At 49.0% G+C, this 23,592-nt stretch overlaps 1 protein-coding gene across 11 annotated transcripts in view; it reads left to right on the top strand.

The window, feature by feature from the left end:
• GAS7 (growth arrest specific 7) overlaps window positions 1-23,592 on the top strand; it is a 289,491-nt gene that overhangs the window by 211,978 nt on the left and 53,921 nt on the right. For 10 of the 11 annotated variants that reach the window (XM_028836013.2, XM_028836014.2, XM_028836015.2 and 7 more), the window contains exons 3-4: window positions 5,720-5,800; window positions 18,187-18,272. In XM_028836013.2, the coding sequence (XP_028691846.1) occupies window positions 5,720-5,800; window positions 18,187-18,272 (167 nt within the window). The remainder of the gene's footprint in view (window positions 1-5,719; window positions 5,801-18,186; window positions 18,273-23,592) is intronic. The other variant, XM_077970362.1, reaches the window with a different exon arrangement.

Raw genomic sequence — 23,592 nt, 5'->3', positions numbered from 1 at the left:
GTGCCACTGTGCCCAGCTGTCTGTATAGGTTTTATTCTATGTGGGGTAGACATTGTCATTTGCTGATGAGAAGATGAACATATTTGTCACTTAGCATTGATGCTAAAATAGTACCTCCCTTAGACTGGTTTCTTCCATGGCCAGTTCATTTGTATATGTTTGGCTTTCTGGGTCTCAGCGGAAGAGATCTGAATGGAGTTCTAGTTATCACTAGGAAAAAATGTGTTTTGTGTGAATTGGGTGGGGTGGGAAGAGGCTCCCCAGAGTACATCTCACTTCTTCCACTCTGACCGCACTGTTCCTCCTAGAGCCTTGGGGGCCTGTGTGGCCATGGCTCTGTTAGTAGAGTCCGGGCAGTCATCCGGGGTGACCTAAGACCGCAGGGATGGACGTCCAGAGAATGCAAAAGGGCCTCAATCCAGCGTCTTTTGAGGCCTGGAGCTGTCGCTTCAGTCTTACCGTGACTTGGTCAAGGAGGCTGGTATGTTGTAAGCAGATTAGGGAGTCCTGTGTTGGAAAAGACCTGGACACGACTTTCTCCCTGTGGGTGGCATGGTCATCTGGGGTGACTTGTCCTGCTGCTGGTGATGTCACCCAGCCAGAGCCCCAGTGGCTCTCTCCAGATGTCTGCGTGGCCTGGCCTGGCTCGGCTCAGCTCCATCCCTGCCGCAGGCTCACAGTGTCTTTGGGTTTTAGATTGGTCAGAGCTCACCAAGACAAGGAAATGGACTGGACTGAATCCTTCAGGCAGCTGCATCGTCCCTGATGGGGCCTATTTGGAGGTTAGAGTGGAGGGATAGGATACTTACGGAGACTCCAGCTTTTGGAGGGTCTGGGAGTGACCAGGCCAGTGAGGGCAGGGAAAGGGGCCTCCCATTGGGTCCCCACATGGACAGCAGCATTCAGACTGCAGGCCAGCATCCACCTAGGGTTTCAGAGCCTCCTCCTGCAGCCCCCAGAGCTACTGGCTGCCGTCCTGGCTGCCGTCCTGGCTGCCGCTGCTGCTGGTAGTTCCCTTCACAGGAGGGCTCAAGGATGTGGGGCGGGGAGAGGAACAAGGACCAGCAGCTTCTCTGCTAAATAGTCCAGATCTTAGTTTGGGTCCACAGTGGTTGGTGGTGGCTCGCAGGTAGTAGGCAAACAGTGATGGGTGAATGGGTGCAAGGATGGAAAGAGTCGTCAGTGCATGAATTGTGAACCTCTGCTCCAACCAGAAGATAAAAGGCAGTGTCTGTGCGTCAGCTGGTGGGACTTCCTTTTAAAATAAGGTCAATGGTGTCAGCCACCGAAGGGGTGGTGGCAGCGGCACAAAGGGAAAGTTTTGGGGGACCTTTTTCCTGCTGTGTATTCCTGGAGAGCTGAAGAGCACATCAGGTCGGAATCTCTCTTGTGTTGTCACAACGTCCATCTTTCTGTTGGCCTATCTGTCCTTGCATCCTTCAGACCAGGTGCCATATTTGAGAGGGCGAACCGGCCATGGCTTCGGCCCTCAAGGAGATAAGGTGTTAAGGTTAGGATCTGAGCTGTCTGAGGGATGGACAAAGTGCTGATTGCCTACAAAAAAGCTGGATGGAATGCGTGTGTTGGGGGACTTAGGTCAGGTTCTCAAAAAGACTTGAGGTGGATTTATTTGCAGGAGTTTCAGTAGGGTGTGTGCTCCTGGGAGCAACCCCTGGGGAAGGAAGGAAGCAGCATTGCAGTGCGGCCACCAAGGAGGCCTCGGCCCCTCCATGGGGAGCTCTGAGCTAGGAGGGGCTTTCAGAATTGTTTGATCTGAAACAAGGGGATTGGTGGGCCTTTGATCCCCTCTCACCCCAGTCATAAGATGTGCACCCTGCACCCCTACCCTAGGCATAGCCTTGGGCGTGGCAGCTCTCTTTGGCTAAGGGCAGTACCTTGAGAGGGACTCAGCTATGAGCCCCTGCAGCCGGAGAGATTTGGGTGGTGCACTACAGCACCCACTCTAGAGAATCTGGGGAAGAACTCTTTGCAGGGAAGAAGAGCAATCCTGGTAGGCTGCATGGTGGAGGAGACATTTTGGTTGAGACTTGATGAGTGAACAAGGTTGTGATATCCAGGGATGGGGAGCAGGAGGCAGTGAGCGTGAGTGAACAATACAGGAAAGGCGTATTCAGAGATCAGCGAGGCAAGTTAACTGGGCCTGAAGTGAAGCCAGTGGGATGTCAGTCTGGATGCAGTTGGGGTTGGGACCCTGGAGCACTTTGCCAGGAGAGCAGTGGACTTCGGAATTGATTCTGTATGCCGTGTTGGAAAGGAGCCAGCCAGGGATTTTCGCTGTTGAGTGACCTCTGGTGAAAGCTGGGCTCTAGGGTGACTGGTCCACTAGCTGTGAGTGGATGGATTTCAAGAGGCAGGCAGACTCGCTGTGGAGTGACATGGAGAGGAGAGGAACGTGATGGAGGGGCATCTCCAGACCCTGGGAACCAATTAGATATGAGGGATGGGACATAGGGTGGAGCTGGTGATGGTGAGTGAGCCCTGTCCCTGGGTGTCCAGGGGCTGCCAGGGAACCCAGGGAACCCAGGAGGAGAGGGTGGAGAGGGGAACCCAGTCTTGACTCTGTGGATGTGAAGGCAACGGTGCGGCCTCTAGGCAGGCCTGATGCAATGGGCAGGAGAGAAGAGAAGCCTCCCTAGGAAGGAGCCTGAGGCTGGATGGTGCCTCTGCCTCCTGAGGATGCCCGCCTCTCCTGGGGATGCCCACTTCGCTGCTTTTGCTCATCTAAGCTCCACCGGGCTTATCTCTGTTTTATTTAATGCTGGGATAGCACATACCATGTGCCCAATGTGAGCCTAAGTGCTTTGCACAGGTGAACCCAATTAATGTTCTTTCCCACCCTGCTTAGGTACCATTTTCATCCCCATTTTATAGTTGAGGAAAACAAAATACAGAGTTCAGGTGATTCCAGAGGTCACTCAGCTTATGAATGGCTGATGACGTGGGCCCTAAGCGGGCAGTGGTCTTTGAAGTAAGTTCTCGAAGGCTTCCTGCTCTTGCCAGCCAGTGCGTCCCTGGGGGAAGCTCCTAAGCCCTCTGGCAGCCTCTCTCCCTGTCACTCCTCATAAAAGACCCTACTACTCTCTTGTTTATGTTCACACCTTCTCTGCTTTCCAGATCACCCTCAGTTCTGTTTTCTCTCCCTTGAGACATGAAGGGACCATATTACCCCCTGTTACGCCTGCCCCTGGAGCCCAGGTTCACGAAACCCAAACCATGAGCCTTAAGACCACCCATCACAGCTAGAGAGCGGGAATATTGGGGCCTAAGAGACCAAGTAGCTGAACCTCTTTGTTTTGGATGAAGCATCAGAGGACCAGAGGGATGGTGTGATCTGCCTAGGGCTGCACGGTCGTGTAGGAGCGAAGTTGAGTCAAGAACCCAGTTTGGTTTTTATTGTTGGAAACAATTGAATTTTCAGTAATAGGATTTTTAACTCATGTTATAGCCTCATGTCAGACTAACTTTAAAAATGACTTAGCGCTAGAGGAATGTATGTGGGCCTTTGGTATTAATACAGTATCTCCTTTGGGTGGATACCTTATTGAAATCATTTTACATAGGAGGAAACTGAGGCATGGAGAGTAAGTAGCTTGGCCAAGGATAGTGGTGGTGAGAGGCAGAACTGGATTCAAACCCAGGCAATCTGGCTCTAGAATCACCGCACTAAACAGAGCCTAACCACTTTGTTATACTGATTTTGGAAAGATTTTTAAATTTATTTTTATTTTTACTTTATTTATTTATTATTGGGTTGGAGTCTGTCTCTATTGCCCAGGCTGGAGTGCAGTGGTGCAGTCTCAGCTCCCTGCAACCTCTACCTCCTGGGACCAAGCGATTCTCATGCCCCAGCCTCCTGAGTAGCTGGGATTATAGGCACGTGCATCACGCCCCGCTAATTTTTGTATTTTTAGTAGAGATGAGGTTTCACCGTGTTGGCCAGGCTGGTCTCGAACTCCTGACCTCAAGTGGTCCGCCCACCTTGGCCTTCCAAAGTGCTGAGATTACAGGCATGAGCTGCTGCAGCCAGTCTATTTTTATTTTTTGAGACAGGATCATGCTCTGTCACCCAGGCTGGAGTGTAATGGTACAATCATGGCTTATTGCAGCCTCGACTTCCCGGGCTCCAGTAATCCTCCCAGCTCAGCCTCCCAAGTAGCTGGGACCACAGGCACATGCTACCACACCTGGCTGATTTGTGTATTTTTGGTAGAGATAGGGTTTCACCATGTTGCCCAGGCTGGTCTCAAACTCCTGAGCTGAAGCAATTCACCCACCTCAGCCTCCCAAAGTATTGAGATTATGGGCGTGAGCCACTGCGCCTGGACAGATTTTGGAAAGATATTCACAAAAATTGATACGTGAAAAGAATCTACAGTTTGGTTTTGTCTTATTTTAAAGAGGAACATATGCTTAGAAAACCAGTCAACATACGGATACCAAAATGTTGATGGTGATGACCTCTGAATGGTGGGATGATGGGTGATATTTATTTTTGTGTGTTTTCTTGCATTATCAAATGTATATAGTGAGAAAGTATTATTTTTAATCACTAGATAACTTCATAAGAAGCCCTTTGCACGGCAGTGAAATGGGTAAAGTGGGGTTTGGGGGACAATACTGTAGTTGCAGTATTAGTTCTCTCTCTTTTTCTTTCTCTCTTTCTCTCTCCCTCCTCCTCCTCCTCCTCCTCCTCCTCCTCCTTCCTCTTCCTCTTCCTTCCTCCTCCTCCTCCTTCCTCCTCCTTCCCCCCTCTCTCTCTCTCTCTCTCTCTCTCTCTCTCTCTCTCTCTCTCTCTCTCTCTCTCTCATCTCACTCTGTCTCCCAGGCTGGAGTGCAGTGGCACAATCTCAGCTCACTGCAACCTCTGTCTCCCAGGTTCAAAGATTCTCCTGCCTCAGCCTCCCAAGTAGCTGGGACCACAGGCACGCACCACCATGCCTGGCTAATTTTTGTATTTTTAATGGAGACAGGATTTCGCCATGTTGGCCAGGCTGATCTCGAACTCCTGACCTCAAGTGATCTGCCCACCTAAGGCCTCCCACAGTGCTGGGATTACAGCTGGGAGCCTCCGTGCCCCGCCAGTTTTCTTTCTGATCAGAGCCTGTAGCAGGGCATTGGAAGAGGGAGAGGTAACCAGGCAAATTCAGCAGTTACAGCTCAAATGAGACGTAGAACTGCGAAATCAGGAAGAAACTTGGAAGTCACCCCAGGTGGCAGAGGGCCCCTGTCTCTTTACAGACTCTTAAGCCAGTGTTCTTTTGTCTGTGCTTTGGAGTTTCAGGTAACAGTGGACATTCAGGGAGAAATTCCTAGTTGGCAACTTCAGGGCTCCAGGAGAAGAGTCTAGAGCCTCGAGACAAAGTGAGGGTGAATGAAGAGGCAGGTTGGGGCAGAGGATGTTTCAGAGGATCTTGACCTCTCAACAGGAAGTCCAGCTCCTTCTGGCCCCAGCCTCATCGAGAAGGAACCCCAGCAAAAAGCAGCTCTGGTCATGGGATGGTGGTGGGCGGCAAGGAGCAGGAAGGGAGATGGATGGATATGGGAGGAGAAAGCAGGGTCCTGTCTGGCCAGAGTTGGGGAGGAGGGCGATTGACTATCTCTATTTTCTCCAGCTCTGACCATCTCCTTCTGCTCTGTGAAACTCCGGTTCTGCCCTGTGGCATTCTCAAAGTGATTTTCTTTGTTCTTCTTTCACCAGAGACCACCTGGGAACGTCCCAGCAGTTCTCCTGGGATTCCAGCCAGCCCTGGCTCTCACAGGAGCCCTCTGCCTCCAGCAGGTAATGTCCAATATCTGCTTTGGGGCAAGTGGGAGGGCCCTGACACCACCTTCAGTGGAGAGGCTGAGATTATGGGTCCTGGGTCTTAAACCTGGCTGATGTAGCAAACCCAGGGAGGGGTCGGGCCTGGTGGGGGGTCCATAAGGCCTGCTGCCAAGCAGGTTGGAGTCTCCCTGGCAGTGCCAGCAGCAGCTCTGGTGGCCTCCTGCACACTCCTCATCAGGCGCTTAGCAGGAGGAGATGGCTGGGGAAGGTGAGGTATCAGAGTTATTTCCTGTCTGTCAGGGGCAGGAAGACCTGAAGTGTGGACAGAACTGCTCTATGTGCCTCTTGTGGACATCACAGAGTACAAGCTAAAAGGAGGCAGACGTTTACAAGGCAGCTTTCAAATAAAACACCTGAAACAGTGTGAGGGAGACCTTGTGAGGGTGTGAGTTCCCCATCTGCAAAGGTAATCAAGCACAGGCAGTCGAGATGGACATTCTTTTTTGTTTGTTTGTTTTTATTTTGAGACAGAGTCTCATTCTGTCACCCAGGCTGGAGTGCAGTGGTGCAGTCTCGGCTCACTGCAACCTCTCCCTCCCGCGTTCAAGCGATTCTTGTTTCTCAGCCTCCCGAGTAGCTGGGATTACAGGTGCGCACCGTCACGCCCGGCTAATTTGTGTATTTTTAGTAGAGACGGGGTTTCGCCATGTTGACCAGGCTGGTCTTGAGCTCCTGGCCTCAAGTGATCCACCCGTTTTGGCCTCTCAAAGTGCTGGGATTAAAGGTGTGAGCCACCGCGCCAAGCCAAAATGGACATTCCTATAATAGGTGGAAGGTTTGTCCAGGGGGCTCTTGGGAGACACCTAGGTCTGAGATTCTGGAAGGCAGGTTATGGGACCCATCAGCAAGGAGAACAATATCTGTTTTCATGTGGCTTTTGAAAATGTCACCTCCTTCAAGAAGCCTTCCCTGACCACTCAATTTAGAGCCCTCACCCAGTCACTTTAGATCACAGCCGCCTGCTGTTTTAACACCCCCAGCATCCTGTTCCTCGTTGATCTTCACTCTCCCGTGCTAGACTGTAAGCTCCCTGAGGGCAGGGACTTGTCTGTTTCTTTTGTGGTATCTTCAGTCCCCAGAGCCTGGCTTCCACGTTGAGCTAATTTGCCTGTGTCTCCACCATCCTATGGTGTGTGAAGCACACTTGTTGGTTTTCGACTTCAGGAGTCAATCTGGCAGCAGAGCATGAAAATCAAGGTTGTGGTTGGGGCTGGGAATTTAATCTTTAATGCCTTGAGCGTGACAGTCTCAGCTTCTGTGGAAGGGAGGTGAGGGCCTGCGTAAAGTTCTCAGAAGAAAAAGTAATCCCTGGTCTGAATAGTTTACCTGAAGCAGCACAGGGAACCACAGGAAGGACCAGAGGTAATCACAGGACTCTGGAATACTGGATCGGAAGAGGGAGGCGGGACGCAATGCGAGTGGCCAGATCCTCACCTTTCAGAGCAGGGAGTCTTTGGATATTGTCTGCCATTGAGACCTGAAGACGTGAAAGAGCACATTCAAAGCGTATTGCTTAGGCATATGACAGCTGCCAGCAGAAGAGCTCAAAACTGGAAATGATGGGAAAATATTACCTCTAGAAAATCAGCCGAGGTGTGGGAGAGGTGATATGAACATGGGTGTTTTCTATCAAAAATTATTTTAGGCTTTCAAAAGCATTTTCTTTATATTTACGTTATTACTTAAATTTTTAAAATAAGAAAGGAACCCCCTTGTGGGGGAGGGACATGGGGCAGCTATGACTGCCCCATGTCCCTCCCATGTCTCCTAGGGAGACAGTGAGTGCTGCCGTCTCAGACCAAGTCCCCAGAAATGAGCCTGCTCGTGCTGTAGCTACCGTGTGGCAGCAGGCAGTTCTGAGCCCACTGGCTTCTCTTTCACTGTTTTTTTTTTTTTGCTGAGACAGAGTCTCGCTCTGTCGCCCAGGCTAGAGTACAGTGGCGCGATCTCGGCTCACTGCAAGCTCCGCCTCCCGGGTTCGAGCCATTCTCCTGCCTCAGCCTCCTGAGTAGCTAGGACTACAGGCGCCCGACACCGCGCCCGGCAAATTTTTTTTTGTATTTTTAGTAAAGACGAGGTTTCACCGTGTTAGCCAGGATGGTCTCGATCTCCTGACCTCGTGATCCGCCCGCCTCAGCCTCCCAAAGTGCTGAGATTACAGGCGTGAGCCACCGCGCCCGGCCTCTTTCACTGTTGTTCTTGTGTGTGTGTGTGTGTGTGTGTGTGTTTTTAACAATCAAAATGCCAGTGAATGACGCAAGGTGCGTCCTCTTTCCTGGCTGGCTCCAGGCCAGCCAGACACCAAAAAGGAAACCCAGCTGTCTTTTCCAGCCAGAGTGGTCCGGGAAGGAGGACGGGACAGGGAGGCCGGCAGAGGGAGGCTTGGACGTGTAGAGATGGCGGGTGTGACTCACAGCCTGCCCCGTTGGTGGGTTGGTCGAGATTTGCCTTTAGAGTGATGGGATCACTTCTCCAAAGCCCGCTCTCCTGGCACCCCTCCACAGGGAGCATCTTGTCCTCTCTGCTGCTGATGGGGGCTGTCCTGCAGAAGGGGGGCTCACAGGAGGTGCCTCCAGTCCATGGCTTAGAGGCCTGGGTTTAACAGGCTCCCTTCTTTACCCTACAAGCATATCAAGAGCCTCTCTCCATCCAGCACTGCACTGTGTGCTGGGTCCCTAAAGGGGGCTGAGAAAGGTGGGGAGATGGATGGAGAAGGTCAGATATAGAGACGAGAATGGGTAGCATGGCCAAGGCTAGACCGAGTGTGTTGACAACGTCCCCCCTCTGCCCCACCCCCAGGGTGCTGAGGTGGTATCTCCTAAGGTGGAATCCTTGGGATCCCAGATCTATCCATGCTCCATGAAGGAGGATGAAGACGGACAGGCACATGAGCATTCCGAAGACTGCAGGAAGGCCTGAAATGAAGAAACCTATTTAACTCAAGTGCTTTTAGTGCTTTGTTTGTTTGCAGCATACCACATATGTCTTAAGCCTTCCTCCCTCTATTGGGTGATTTTGCCTACCAGGGGACATTCGGCAATGTCTGGAGATATTTTTGACTGTCAGCACTGCGGGGAGGTGCTACAGGCGTTTAGTGGGTAGAGGCCAGGGATGCTGCTGAACATCCCACGATGCACAGCAAAGTCTTCACCACAACGTATCACCCAGCCCTAAATGTTTCCTAGTGCCGAGGTGGAGAAGCTCTGTTGTAGAGTGACCCAGAGCATCAGTTCAGCGCTGCTCAAGGGTTCCCGGACCACGGCCCATTGAAGCAAGCAGCAGTAGCTCCCTACATCAAAGAATCCTGTGTCATTGATTCTAAGACATATGTTTTCCCCTGACATATTAATATCTTGGAAGTCAGATGGATCTTACAATCAATAGTATATACTAGTTTATTAGAGACATGGTCTTGCTCTGTTACTCAGGCTGGAATACAGTATCATGGTCATAGCTCACTGCAGCCTCCTCCTCCAGGGCTCAAGCAGTCCTCCTGTTTCAGCCTCCCAAGTAGCTGGAACTACAGGCATGTGCCACCACACCCAAGCTAATTTTCTTATTTTAGTATTTTTTTTATAGAGACAGTGTTTTGCCATATTGCTCAGACTGGTTTTGAACTCCTGGGCTCAAGTGATCTCCCAAAATTACCCAGATTGCAGACATGAGACACTGCTAGTCTCAATCACTGGCATCCTAGATTTGTGAAATTACAATTTGTTAAACTGGGGCCTTGAGCATGTTTCTCCTTGCCAGGCCTCATTTGCCCCATTCATAAACTTGAGGGCCTGCAGGGAGATCAAATGAGGCCCCGCCCATCCATGCATGCTTTTGGATTCTTTTGTTTGTTTGAGGTAGGGTCTTGCTCTGTTGCCCAGGCTGGAGTGCAGTGGTGTGATCTTGGCTCACTGCAGCCTTGACCTCCTGGGCTCAAGTGATCATCCTACCTCAGCTTCCCGATTAGCTGGGACTATTAGGCACGTGCCACCTTGCCCAGCTAGTTTGTAAAGGATTTTTCATAGAGACAAGGTCTCACTATATTGCCCAGGCTGGTTTCAAACTCCCAGACTCAAGTGATACTCCAGCCTCAGCCTCCGAAAGTGCTGGGGTTACAGGCATGAGCCACCATACCCAGCTGGCTTTACTTTTGTGTTGTAGTTTTGTAAACTTCTAGAGAGAGTTTGAAGCGCCACCCACAGACAGAGCTGGTTCATTCTTATTCGTGCAGGTTTGTTGGATGCTGCTAAGCACAGGCAGCCAGGTTGCCAGCTGGGAAGAAAGTTCTAGAAACATGCCCAGAGTCCTCCCCCAAAGCCCCCCTCCCCAACCTCCGTACAAACTAGACTCCAGTCTTTGAATGTTGGGTGCTACTTAGGATCAGCCCTGGGCTGGGGACTTTGCCTGCATTCCATCCTTTAATATCACCAGAGTTATGGGAGCTGTGTTTATTCAGTAGCTTTACTAGAGGTGTTTAATGCCAGGCTTTCTGGGTGAGACCCACCTGAGTAAGAAGTAAAGTTTAAACCAAAACAGAACACCTAAGACGCCATTCAGTAACTGCTGCAAATATTAAAAATCTTCTTTGGGCTGGGCTTAACGTGCAGTGTGGAAATACTGATTTGTAGAGAGGAACAGTAACAGGCAAAGGGAAAGAAAATGAGTGAAAAGGGAGATGCTGGGAGTGTTCATGTATGAGTCACTGGGTAGAATGAAGATGGTACAGGGCAGTGTTGTCCAATAGAACCCTCTGTGACAGTATAAGCATTCTTTCTCTACGCCTTCCAATATGGTAGCCACTAGCCACGTGTGGCTATTGAGTGCTTGAAATGTGGTTGGTATGCGCAAGGAGCTGAATTTTTCATGTACTTTAATAACTTTTCAAAATTTGGGGAACAGTTTTTAAAGCTATAAAGCTATAAAGACAGTAAGTTCCCTTGCCTTCTTGACTTAGTTCCCCCGGTTGACATCTTACATAACCACAGTACATCTGTCAAAACCGTGAAATTGACATCGTGCGTTACAAGTAACTGAATGTTAGACTTTATTAAGATGTCATGAGTTCTCCCATTCATATCCTTTTTCTGTTCTCGGATCCAGTCCTGGAAATCATATTGCATTTAGATTTTATTTAAATTTGATTTGTTTACATTCAAATAGGCACCTGTGGCTTTTGTGTCAACAGTGCACGTGTGGAAAGTGAATTCCTTTCTGAGCGTCTGGGCCTGGGATGGGCATTGAACTTACATGTTTTTCTTAAGGATAAAAGAAATCTATTATTTACTGAGGTTGTCCTGGTGGGCGGTTGCGGGAGTGTTTCAGGAAACATGGGTTCAGGATCTGGCTTTGCTCAGCCTTGGGGCGTCAGCCCACTGAGAGATCATCCTTAGGCCTCCAGTAGCCTCAGGGAACCCAGATTAAAGGGGAGAGAACAAGTGCCTTTGCGGAGGCTGAAGGGCAAGGAGGACCTTCCTTTGAGCCTGAGGAGCCGGCCAGGGGTATGGTTAGGGAGACAGCTGTGCTTCCTCTGAGCAGGGGCTCTCTGGGGAGGGGGCTCTGGAACCGAGAGCCTCACCCTCACCCACACCTTCTTCTCCAGATCGGGAAGCCTGGACCAGCTCTCCTCTCCCCTGCAGGAGCAAAGGAAGACCCTCGCTTCTTGCAGAATTAGCCAGTCTCAGGTTCAAAGCAGCTTCCCCAGCGCTCTGACTCAGACCTCACCACCGACTCCAGGAAAGGCCGCAACGCCCTCTGTTGGAAGAAGTGCATGTTCCCCTAGAACCAGTGTCCTTGCTGGCTGAGGTTCCTGGGACATTACAAAGGCCTGTTTAACCTCTGATGTCCTGGAAAGCAGCCATAGAACTGTTCACAACCGTGTGGGACAATCTTTTATCAGTTCTGTCTTTGGGAACGCAGTTGACATTTTAGACAACCAGGAGAGACAGGACCAGGTGGCCAGAGAGAAATTTCTAGGACAGAAATGTATTTATATAAAACTTCTCCCCTAAATGGAGAGAGGCAGACAGTGGATCCTCCTGAGAAGGTGAGCGTGGTGACCAAGGAAACTGCGAGGCCTTCCAGGGCGTGGTGGGAGGAAGGAGGCTGTAATTGTGCCCTGTGTCATCAGACTCGATGAGCACAGAACTGCCCCACTTCAAACCTTGCATTCTATGGCCATGGCTATGTGTCCCAAAGTGGATTTCACGGTAGCCCTGCTGTATTTCCCTAAATGGGTTCTGCGTCTGTGTGCGTGGAGGCATGTTGCATGTTGTTGCCTTGTTTGAGATTTCAAGCACATGTCAGCATATTCTGAAAGGCCTACTGTAAATAAACTCAATCGGAATAATGGGGTGTTTGTCCTAAATTCTTTGGACTGTAACACTGACCCATTACCATCACCGCGTAACACTTACAACACACATCCTGGCAGAATTGCTGTCCTGTTTAACACACCTGGGGAAATATTAGGCTTCACCATGTTTAATATGTGATAGATGGGGAAAGAGGACGGGTGGAAGGAAGGAAAAGGGAGGGGGTGAGAAAGAAGGAGGAAAGGAGGACTGGTGGAAGGAGGGGAGGAAGGAAAAAGGGAAGGAGGAGGGGAAGGGAGGGAGGGAAGAAGAGAGGGGAAGAGAAAAAGAGGGAAGCGAGGATTTCAACAATCAGAGCTTCAGCACTCCCAGGTTCCTTAACTTTGTTTTTTTTGTTTGTTTTGGAGACAGAGTTTCACACTTGTTGCCCAGGCTGGAGTGCAATGCCACCATCTCGGCTCACTGCAACCTCCGCCTCCCAGATTCAAGCAATTCTCCTGCCTCAGCCTCCCAAGTAGCTGGGATTACAGGCATGCGCCACCACCCCTGGCTAATTTTTGTATTTTAGTAGAGATGGGGTTTCACCATGTTGGTCAGGCTGGTCTCGAACTCCTGACCTCAAGTGAGCCGCCCTCCTCAGCCTCCCAAAGTGCTGGGATTACAGGCGTGAGCCACCGTGCCCGGCCACCAGGTTCCTTACCTTGATGAATGAAATTACTATATTTATTCCAGAGACAGGAGAAATTAGGCCAGACCTACAGGAGGTTTAATAAGAGAGTGTTCATGGCTGATTTTCTTACGTTCTTTCGGGTTCCTGGGGGAACAGGAACCTGGAGAGTAGGGCTCTGACTTTTTCCATCAGGGATCGATACTGACATACGGAAGCCGAGCTGCGGGCGGGGGTGAGCCCTGGGTGGCGAAGCTGCTGGCGCTTCTTTGTTGCTTGGTCTTTCTTGATAACATTTCATATTCTCCTTTCTTCTCTGTGTTTGTTTACTTCTCCCTATCCAGACCTCCCTCTCTTCTTTTCTACCCAAATATCTGTCCCCTCCTCTCATTAGACACCTCCTAAGCCCTCTCAAGTTGCTTAACTGCCCATAAGGCACATGAAGTGTGTGGGTGCCTGTGTGTACTATTTGTAGTTGAAGCTGCTAAGGTTACTAACTAGATAGAGCTTTTAGTTCCCTTTTTAAAAATCCTAAAAACAGCTGAATGTGACATTTGCCTTTTTTTTTTTTCCTTGTATCTCCAGACTGAATTATGTTCCCTTTATGAGCGATCCTTGACCAGTTTCATTTTTCCTCCCCGAGAGGCTAGGGGCCCCAGAAGCACCCACTTCTGGCCTCATTTGTTCTGCGGCTGACCCTGGGTGAGCCGGGAGCCCCGAGGACAGGGAATGGCAATGAGGAATGCCGTGGGTGAAGGTTGCCGGGATCTTGTGGGTTGTAACTGTCTAGATCTCCACTGAGACGTGTTCTGAATGTGCCCGGGAGAGTGGTACGCAGCCAGACAGGGTGTCGGAGGAGAGCTGCTGCGTGGGGAGAAAGGGTCGAATGGAAAATTATGTTTTCTTTCCTAGTAATTGTTTTGACATGAGCAGTAATTAGCTATCAGCTGACAGACCAGAACCGAAGTGAGAACAAGGGATTGGATTAGGGGCGAAACGTCTCCCCTTTATACAGTTCCTGGTGGCTGCAAGTGTGGGGAAACCCTGGGGCAGAGGAGAGGCAGGACTGAGCATGCATTTGGAGGGTCTAGGGAGGTAGGGAGTCTGGGTCTCCTCAGGAGCTGGGACAACCTTGGTTCATGGGGACTCAGCGTTATCAAAGATATTTATTACCTACTCAGGTAAAAACTTGTGCATTTCATTTTCGACAGCAGATTAAACATGGTTCCCTTGTGTATTGTTTGATTTTAAGATCAAGGTCATGTTGGCTTTGTAAAATAGACCTAGAAGACTGCCACACATTTCTATGCCTGGGTATTTCTTTCTTGAGTGTGTGAATGAATTTGCCCATCAAACCATCTGGGTCCAGTGCGTTTTGGGAGGAGGCCATTTTTCAAAGGTTTTACTTCTTTTTGGCATCTCTTGAAACCCTTTTGATGATTTGAATCTCATGGGAGGTTTGGTGTTGAAGATATAGAATTCTAAGTCATAGGTTCTTGCATTTAAAAAGTTTCTACTGTAAGTACAGCACAGTGGCTCACGCCTGTAATCCCAGCACTTTGGGAGGCTGAGGCTGGCGGATCACTTGAGGTCAGGAGTTCGAGACCAGCCTGGTCAACACAATGAAACCCCGTCTCCACTAAAAATACAAACATTAGCTGGGCATGGTGGCAGGCGTCTGTAATCCCAGCTACTCGGGAGGCTGAGGCAGGAGAATCACTTGAACCTGGGAGGCGGAGGTCACAGTAAGCCGAGATCACGCCATTACACTCCAGCCTGGGCAATGAAGCAAGACTCTGTCTCAAAAAAAAAAAAGAAAAAGTTTCTACTATATTTGTTGTGTCATTGTTTTCTTTCTAATCCCTAATTCTGAGCGTTTGTATTCTCTTTCCCTCTCAAATTACCCTGGCTTATCTGCTGTTTTTATTGTTGTGATACACACACACTGAACCAGTCATGGTTTGCTAATGGTCTCATGTTTCCTGACTCAGTAATTTCTGTTGCCAGTTTTCTATTCCTTTCTCCTGCTTTCTTTTGGCGTATTTTATTGGCCTTTAAACTTTTTCCCTAAAATCTTAAGTTGAATGTTTAGTCCATTTATTTTTGTTGCTTTGGGTTTGGTAATGAAAAAATGAAGGCTGTGGATTTTCCTCTCAAGTATAATTCAGACTTTATCCCATTTGTTTTGATATATTCTTCTTTATTATTTTCTAAATATTGTGTAATTACAGTTTTAAATTCCTTTTTGATCTGGCATTATTTAAGAGGGCAGCTTCTTACATTTCCAAGTGTTTAGGAGTTGGGGGGGATGGGGATCTTGTATATTTATTCTTTCATTATTATTATCTACTTTTATTGCTTTCCTGGTCAAAGAATGTGGCCTGTGTTTTTTCTGCCTTTTGCCATTTATTGACAGTTTATTTGTGGCTTAAATATGACCACGTTTTTAAATGTTCCAGGGCTTCCTGGCAGAAGATGTTGCCTTTGTTTGTAGGATACGATGTTTACTACATCTATTTCAATCAGCCCTTTAAATTAAATTATTTGGGTCTTCTTTATCCTCCTTGCTTCTGTCTGTTAATCAGTCCTAAACTGAAAGCACTGTTCTGAGGTTGTCTTTAGGTCTTTTGGCATCTGTGTTTTATCCATTTCAGTTCTATGCTATTTGATAAAATTTCTCGGCTCTCATGCCCTCATTGTGGGGTGTATTTATCATCAGGCTCATGTCCTTCCTGGCATAGCTTGATGCCAGTTGGAGTGGATTCTCCTTCACCCCTTCAGCATTCTCCCTGTTGCTGTTGGAATCCTGGCCTCTCCTCTTAAGCTGCCCTCATAGCGGGTGGATGGTGTCTGCACTTGGCCAGCTGCTCCAGGGGCATGGGTGTGGCCCAGGCTTGTAGCTGGCCCTGCAGGGTGGATTTCTTGTTTCTTGTTGCTTCCCCAAGCTTCCACTGCACTAGGGGCCTGCTGTGGGTCAGCTTTCTATTTCCTTGGGATGTGTGCAACCACCTTATTCTGGAGTGGAGGGCAAACACTGTAGCTCAGGGAGAAGCCCGGCTGCCCACAGGCACTCGGCTGCAGGTGGCCCCGCTTGGCCCCTGGAGTTTTCACTGCAGGTGCTGGAGAATGGGGCACCGCCTGAGCAGGAGACGGGTTCTCCGTGGAACAGGCTTCGTCATCCCATTGCCCGGCGCTTGCCTTCAGCCCTTGTCGCTCCAGATGAGTAGGTGTTGGTGGTAACTTTCAGCCATATTCTCCTGTGCTTCCTGCCACGCTATAGAGTTTTCTCTAGAAGAGTCGTGAGTTGGACATCAGTGTATAGATCTTCCTCCAGTCTGACCCGCATTGTATATACGTGTTGGCAATTACTTGAAGCCTGGGTCACGGGGATGGTGCATTGTTCTGGTCTCTAGAGGTCAGGCAGGCTTGTGGTTCCTGGGGACTCAATTCAGGAATGAAAGCAATGACCTTCCCCTTCTGCATGCCTCTGCTCCCACACTTTCTTGAGACAGGGTGTCACACTCTGAAGTGTGGGCTGGAGCGTAGTGGCACAATCACAGTTCACTGCAGCTTCCACCTCCCAGGCTCGAGCTATTCTCCTACCTCAGCCTCCCAAGTTACTAGAACTATAGACACGAGCCACCACACCCAGCTAATTAAAAAAATAATTATTATTTTGTAGAGATGGGGTCTCACTGTGTTGTCCAGGCTGATCTTAAACTCCTGGGCTCAAGCAATCCTCCCTCTGCCCCCCAAAGTGCTGGGATGACAGGCGTGAGCCACTGCCCCTGGCCATCCCTCCCTTTTAAATTTATTTTTATATTTTTTCTATTGTTAAAAATAGAGATGGGGTCTCACTATGTTGCCCAGGCTGGTTTGGAACTCCTGGACTCAAGCAATCCTCCCGCCTCCACCTTACAAAGTACTGGGATTACAGGCGTGAGCTACCGCACCCTGCCTTTCATCCTTCCCTTTTTTAAAACGAAGTGCTTTATGACTACTTATAACTTTTGCAATTATCCTTTGTTGGATTCTCACATCAACACAGTAGGTCAGGAGACTAGGTAGAATTATCCCCATTTTACAGGTACAGAAGCTGAGGGTCACAGAGGAGAAGCTGCTCATCTAAGCTTATGTAGTTATATTCCTACGAAAGTGGTACCACCTGGGAATTGAGATCACGTGGGTCCCAGTGTGACTTCGTGATGTCAGGAGCGTGCGTGCGGCGGCATTGGGGCTTGAAACCATCCATGCTGGGTGTGTCTTTGGCACAGGAATCGGCAGATACTACATATCAGGGCGTCCCCATCCCTTGGAGTGGAAGTGTTGGGAGCATAAGTGAGTGTCCCCCAAGAGACATAAAGTTACAAGGGTAGAATTTTAGAACCTCAGATGTTTTTGTTTTGTTTGTTTGTTTTGAGATGGAGTTTTGCTCTTGTTGCCCAGGCTGGAGTACAATGGCGCCATCTCAGCTCGCTGCAACCTCCGCCTCCTGGGCTCAAGCGATTCTCCTGCCTCAGCCTCCTGAGTAGCTGGGATTACAGGCGTGTGCCACCACTCCTAGCTAATTTTTTTGTGCTTTCAGTAGAGATGGGGTTTCCCAATGTTGGTCAGGTTGGTCTCAAACTCCTGACCTCAGGTGATCTGCCCACCTCGGCCTCCCAAAGCTCTGGGATTACAGGCATGAGCCACCGTGCCAGGCTGGTCTCGAACTCCTGACCTCAGATGATCCACCTGCCGTGGCCTCACAAAGTTCTGGGATTACAGACATGAGCCCCTGTTCCAAGCCAGGTTATGTATTTTTAATTCTAGAAGAACGGTGACTCAAGAATGAAGTGCATATGACCACCTGACTATTAATTGACAGAGCCTAATTTCACGGTGGCCAATCAATCCAGTCCTCTTTCCAGTACACTCACATTCCGCTGCTCTGAGTTTGAGGGTGGAGAAGTTATTAAGAAAGGTGAGGGAAATTGTCGGAAGGTGGTGGAGATACCCCCGCCCCGACTTTATGGAGGGAGATTGGACCCGTGATTGGCATTTGTAACTACAACTGATGTGGTATTTGTAGCAATGGCAGCTGGACCATAGTGACCTCCCCTCCTGTTAGGCACATTCCTTTTGCTCTTGGGTTAAAGAAGAAACTCAGGCCCCTAAGAATTCGGTAACTTGGGTGCTGAGGATTGGAGAGATAGGCCCATTTCCAGCTCTGCAGATATAGATAAGATGAGATCCTAAGGGATAGCCTTCTCCACACAAGACCTCTCAGAGCCAGGGAAGGAGGTGGGAAAAGGGGCTGCAGTGGACAAAAGGCGGGGGTGCCCGTCTGTGGCCCACACAGCATCTGAGCCGTGTCTCTGTCCCTGCAGTGAATGGATACCACGCGTCAGGGACCCCAGCGCACCCTCCAGAGACTGCCCACATGAGTGTCCGAAAATCCACCGGTGATTCCCAGGTAAGGGGTCCTGTTAAGGGAGGTATAGAACTCGCCACTTCTGCAGACCCAGGAAGGCTTCATTACAGACAAGTCCATCATGGGAGTCCAGGTGGCTGCAGCCCAGTTCTGCCCCCAAGTAGAAAGTGGTTGCTGTATCTGGGTGGTTTCAGTGTTCCCTGATGGGGAGAGGGTTGGGTGATTGTGTTTTATTGGTTTTCTAGAAGTCGAGGGTGGTTTGGAGGAGGGGCTGACGGGGATGGGGTTGAAACCATTAGGACAGAGAGTTCCATTCTCTGGTCTGGATTCCTGCTACCTGAAGCCTGTGTTTCTCATCACTTTAAGAGTATGGATGTGCCAGACAATTTTCATTTTCTCTACCCTACCCTTCCCACGGCCAGATTACCCAGAATGGAATTTAGTAAAATTTGATCATCTCGTTTGGTCAACTAGCATAGAGACACCTATGAGATGGAAGGAAATGGGAGTATGTTGTACAATTTCCAAACTGTTTTCTCAGTCTCCGTCCTACTTGATGCTTATGCAAACACGTGAGTTAGGCGTCAGTAACAGCTCAAGGTATGCATGAGGTCACCGAGGCTCCAACCGGTTTTGTGACCTGTGCAGGCTCACAGGATTACTCAGTGGTTAGACTGGACCTTGATGTCAATGCTTACGGCTTTTCTAGTTGCATTAAGCTCTGCCTAAAAAACTGAGGACTAGCCTTATTTAGTCTCCCCATAAATTATCAGGAAGATGTTCTCAATGAAGCTTCCAAACTCCAGTAACCTTTTCCAGGAATTAAAATGCCAGAACCCTGGGGGTGATCATGAAAATGATGACAATAATGGTCATTGATGATGATCATGATGATAATATTGATGATGTTGATGATGACAGTAGCTGCTTGTGCAGTGGATTCTATGTACCAGTCACTGGAAGAAGGAAATCTATACTTAACATAAGGAAAAATGACTGGAAGAAAAATAAACCGGAATATTGATGATGATTCTGTCTGCATCTGAGACCATGAGACATTTGGCAACATCTGGAGACCCATTGGCTGTTAGTCTAATCAGCTGAAATGTGACACTCAGCTTTAACATGGACAAGAGTGTTAATCTGGGGGAACATTATTAAGTCGTTCTCTTAGGAGGCTGAGTGTTGGGCTTCGATTCAGCTCAGTGAACTCTGGAAAAGAATTTGGACCTCAGTGTAGGTCAGGACTTCTTATGTTTTGATGGACTTAGAGTGAGCTGGGCCTCTTGTTAAAATGCAGATTCTAATCCAGGAGATCTAGGGTAGGGTGGGGGCTGAGCCAGCCCCGAGGTGATGCTGATACTGTAGGTCTGAGCACCACTCCTGAGCAGGGGACTAGCAGTCAGTAGCACACAGCTGGCCTGTCAGTCCCCTTCTCTCCTCTGCTCACATCGCCCATCATGAATCAACCCTGGCTTTGTATGTTTCCTGCTGAGCCCCCAGCTTGCCTTCTCAACACAGATTCTGTTAACTTGTTTGAAGTGAAACTTACTTGTCTCCTGATTTGAGACTCTTTCGGAAGACATCAGCCTGAATTCGGATGTGGTTCAGCAACAATGACAGAAAATCTGATGCTACCCTCGGCATCATCGGGAAGAATATGAGAAAGAGCTCCCCACCCTCAAAATCATTCTTTCTTCCCTAACAAAACATAATCCCTTCTGAAATACTATGAAGTTGTTACTCATCCATTTTAAAGAATGGGCAATGGTATAACTGGCATCTCAGAAGCTGATTTAACAGTGTGCATTATAAGCCATCGACACGGGGATTCCTCATCTAGTGTCTGTTCTTGGGGTATCTTGAGGGGTTCTGATTTATGTGCAAGGCTGTTCACTCCAGCATTATTTACAGCACCGTAACACTGGACCCAGCCTAACTGTCCCGCAACAGGGGATGGGTAAAAGGAATTATGGCGCTGGAAGTTAGCCAGTGATATCACACAACCATTAGCAAGCATGCTTCTGAAGAAAATGCAATAATTTGGGAAAGTACTCACAACATAATACAGAGTAAAAAAAGTAGGACACACATTGCATGTATAGTCAGTCTTATTTGGCAGAAGGAAATCTATACTTAGGAAGAAGGACTAGAAGAAAAATAAACTGGAAAATGTGTGGTGGCTCTGCATCTGAGATCGTGGCTATCAGGAGACATTTGTCAATGTCTGGAGACATTTGGATTGTCACACCTGGGGAGCGGGTGCTACTGGCAACTAGTGGGCAGACACCAGTGATGATGCTCAGTATCTCGCAATGCACGGGACACGACAACAAAGAATCGCTCAACTTGGAAACATGAATCGTGCTGAAGTTGAGAAACTTTGGTCTGCGATCGTGGGCCATTTTATCTTCTTTACACTTCTCGCTATGTTTCAAATTTCCTAAAATGAACACATTTTCCTTTTATAGAAGATAGATACAATTTTTTATTTAAAAAAAAAAAAAAAAAAAAGCTACAAAGTAGGTACAGTACGGGGAATTCAGGAGAGGCGAGCTCTAGAGACTCAGGCCCGGATGGCTAGTGGCTGCCTAAACACAGGCAGATTGAGTCAGACTTTTTTTGGATGGTAATCTTGGTTGCTGAGGTATCTTCCAGGTAACAAAAATAAATCATGCAGTACATGGAGAGGGCGAATGTGCATTGTTCACCAGTCCCAGGATTGGGAGGTAGAATGTCATTCTTTTAGGCTGTGAAAAGGTAACGATTGGATATAAAAGCTACTACTTTTTAAAATAATAATAAAAATAAAAAGTAGGAAACAGGGTCTCCCTGTGTTGCCTGTGCTGGAATGCACTGGCTGTTCCCAGAGGCGATCGTAGCTCACTGTGGCCTCAGCTTGGAACTGCTGGGCTCAGACAATCCTCCCGCCTCAGCCTCCGGAGTGGCTGGGACTGCAGGCGCAGGCCACCGTGCCCAGCTAGCTGCTACTTTTTGTCCTGGTTTGTGAACCTGCAGACTGGTTATCCAAAAAGGTGCCAAGAGTTAAACATAGAAAAACGTTGAGAAGGTTCAGTGTTTACAGAGAGCACTTGGCAACAAAGGGTGCTCAGGTATAGACCCCACTCCAACCTGCAGACGAGTAGATTCACCATCCCTGCTCTCAGTTACCACCCATGATAACTACACTTAAACATCAGTAAATGAATAAAGGAGCAAAGGAACACTTGGGATGCGGTGTGTGGGGTGGGTAAAGTGGCATGTTCAGGGTTACCATGATGAAAGCTAGACTGGAAAGCCCCAGATCTCAAAACCCCGTTTGTGATCTCTTTCCGCCCCCTTCTTAGCTGCCCCTCCTTGAGCAAGCTGATCAGGAAGATTAGAATGTTTGGGGAGGTGGAGGCCGGGCGTGGTGGCTTAAGCCTGTAATCCCAGCACTTTGGGGGACCGAGACGGGCGGATCACGAGGTCAGGAGATCGAGACCATCCTGGCTAACACGGTGAAACCCCATCTCTACTGAAACAACAACAACAAAATAGGCGAGGTGGCGGGCGCCTGTAGTCCCAGCTACTTGGGAGGCTGAGGCAGGAGAATGGCATAAACCCGGGAGGCGGAGCTTGCAGTGAGCTGAGATCTGGCCACTGCACTCCAGCCTGGGCGACAGAGCGAGACTCCGTCTCAAAACAAAACAAAACAAAAACAAAAAAGAATGTTTGGAGAGTGAGGGGTGGGGACAGGGACTTTCCAAGGATACCAGTAGCGTGTCCCCACCGTGCTGTGTCATGGGGAGGACTGATAGCGGGTGCCTCACAGTTCCTGAGGGTGCCTGCCCCGCTCCTTCACTCAGCCCTGGGAGACCTGGATGGGTGGGCACAGGTGGTGGTGATCTGGTGCCACCCAGTGGAGGGTTTCAATTCTGCAGCCCTGGGGCAGTCGGCCCAGGTACTGGATAAATGCAGCCCACCTGATTGGGGGGCAGAGGCAAAGGATCAAAGGCCAATTGTCTTATTTATTTATTTTTAGTTCTGGGATACATGTGCAGAACGTGCAGGTTTGTTACGTAGGTATACATGCGCCATGGTGGTTTGCTGCACCTGTCACCCTGTCATCTAGGTTTTAAGCCCCGCACGCAGTAGGTATTTGTCCTAATGCTCTCCCTCCCCTTACCCTCCATGCCCCAATAGGCCCCAGTGTGTGATGTTCCCCCACCAGTATCCGTGTGTTCTCATTGTTCAGCTCCCACTTATAAGTGAGAACATGCAGTGTTTGGTTTTCTGTTCCTGTGTTTGCTGAGATTGTTGGCCTCCAGCTTCATCCATGTCCCTGCAAAGGACGTGAGCTCATTCTTTTTTATGGCTGCATAGTATTCCATCGTGCATATGTGCCACATTTTCTTTATCCAATCCATCATTGATGGGCATTTGGGTTGGTTCCAAGTCTTTGCTATTGTAAACAGCGTAGCAATAAACATGTGTGCATGTGTCTTCATGGTAGATGGTTTATATTCCTTTGGGTATACTCAGTAATAGGATTGCTGGGTCAAATGGTATTTCCGGTTCTACAGCAAAGGCTAATAGGCTTACTGCCTTTGCAGAATCACGTCTTAGCCGGTCCCTTCTCTTCCTGCCCACCAGTGCCTGGGCCTTTTTGTGGTCCACGTTTCAGTTGTTCTGGCTTCTCACGAACTTCCCAGAAAGACCCTTAGACACAGGAGAGAGGAGAGAGAATGGGACGAAGGGCTTGGAAACTTAAGGGATCCTTTGGAGCATGGAGTTCAAAGTGGAGAAAGAAGTGAGATGTTTAATCTCCGCCACCTCCTACCTACCTCAATAATTCAGTAACACACGTTCTTATTGAGCAGTTTTGGTCTTTGTCAGGCACTGAGACATAGGTGATATCTATATCCCTGCCTTGATGGAGTTTTATGGCTGGTGTGGGAAAAAGAGCAGATAAATAATGGTGCAATTTCAGCAGTGATAAGGGCTGGAGGAAGTGGATGCTGTGAGAACCTAGCCTGGTGCAGGCAATGTCAGGAATGGACACCTTAAGAAAATATACCTATTCTAAGACTGGAATGATGAGCAAGGGTTTCACTTGGCAAAGAGGTGGAGAAAGAATGGCTTTTCCAGGAGAGGGAATAGCATCATGGATGCCTGGAGGCAGGAAGGAGGAACCGTGTTTTCAAAGAGCTCACGGAGACCCAGTACAGCTGTGGCTTACTAAATTAGCAGGCACAGGGAGGGTGGGAAGTGAGGCTGGGGTAGTCTGCACAGGCCTACCACGAGGAGCTCAGGGGCTATCCTAACTGCACCGGGAAGCCTTTGCGGGGTTTTGTATGAGATCCCATCTGCTGAAGGGATG

This window comes from Macaca mulatta, chromosome 16 (genome assembly GCF_049350105.2).
Source record: "Macaca mulatta isolate MMU2019108-1 chromosome 16, T2T-MMU8v2.0, whole genome shotgun sequence".
Classification (NCBI taxonomy): domain Eukaryota; kingdom Metazoa; phylum Chordata; class Mammalia; order Primates; family Cercopithecidae; genus Macaca; species Macaca mulatta.
Note: the sequence above shows the minus strand (reverse complement) of the source record. Positions and strands in the feature narration are given on the sequence as shown.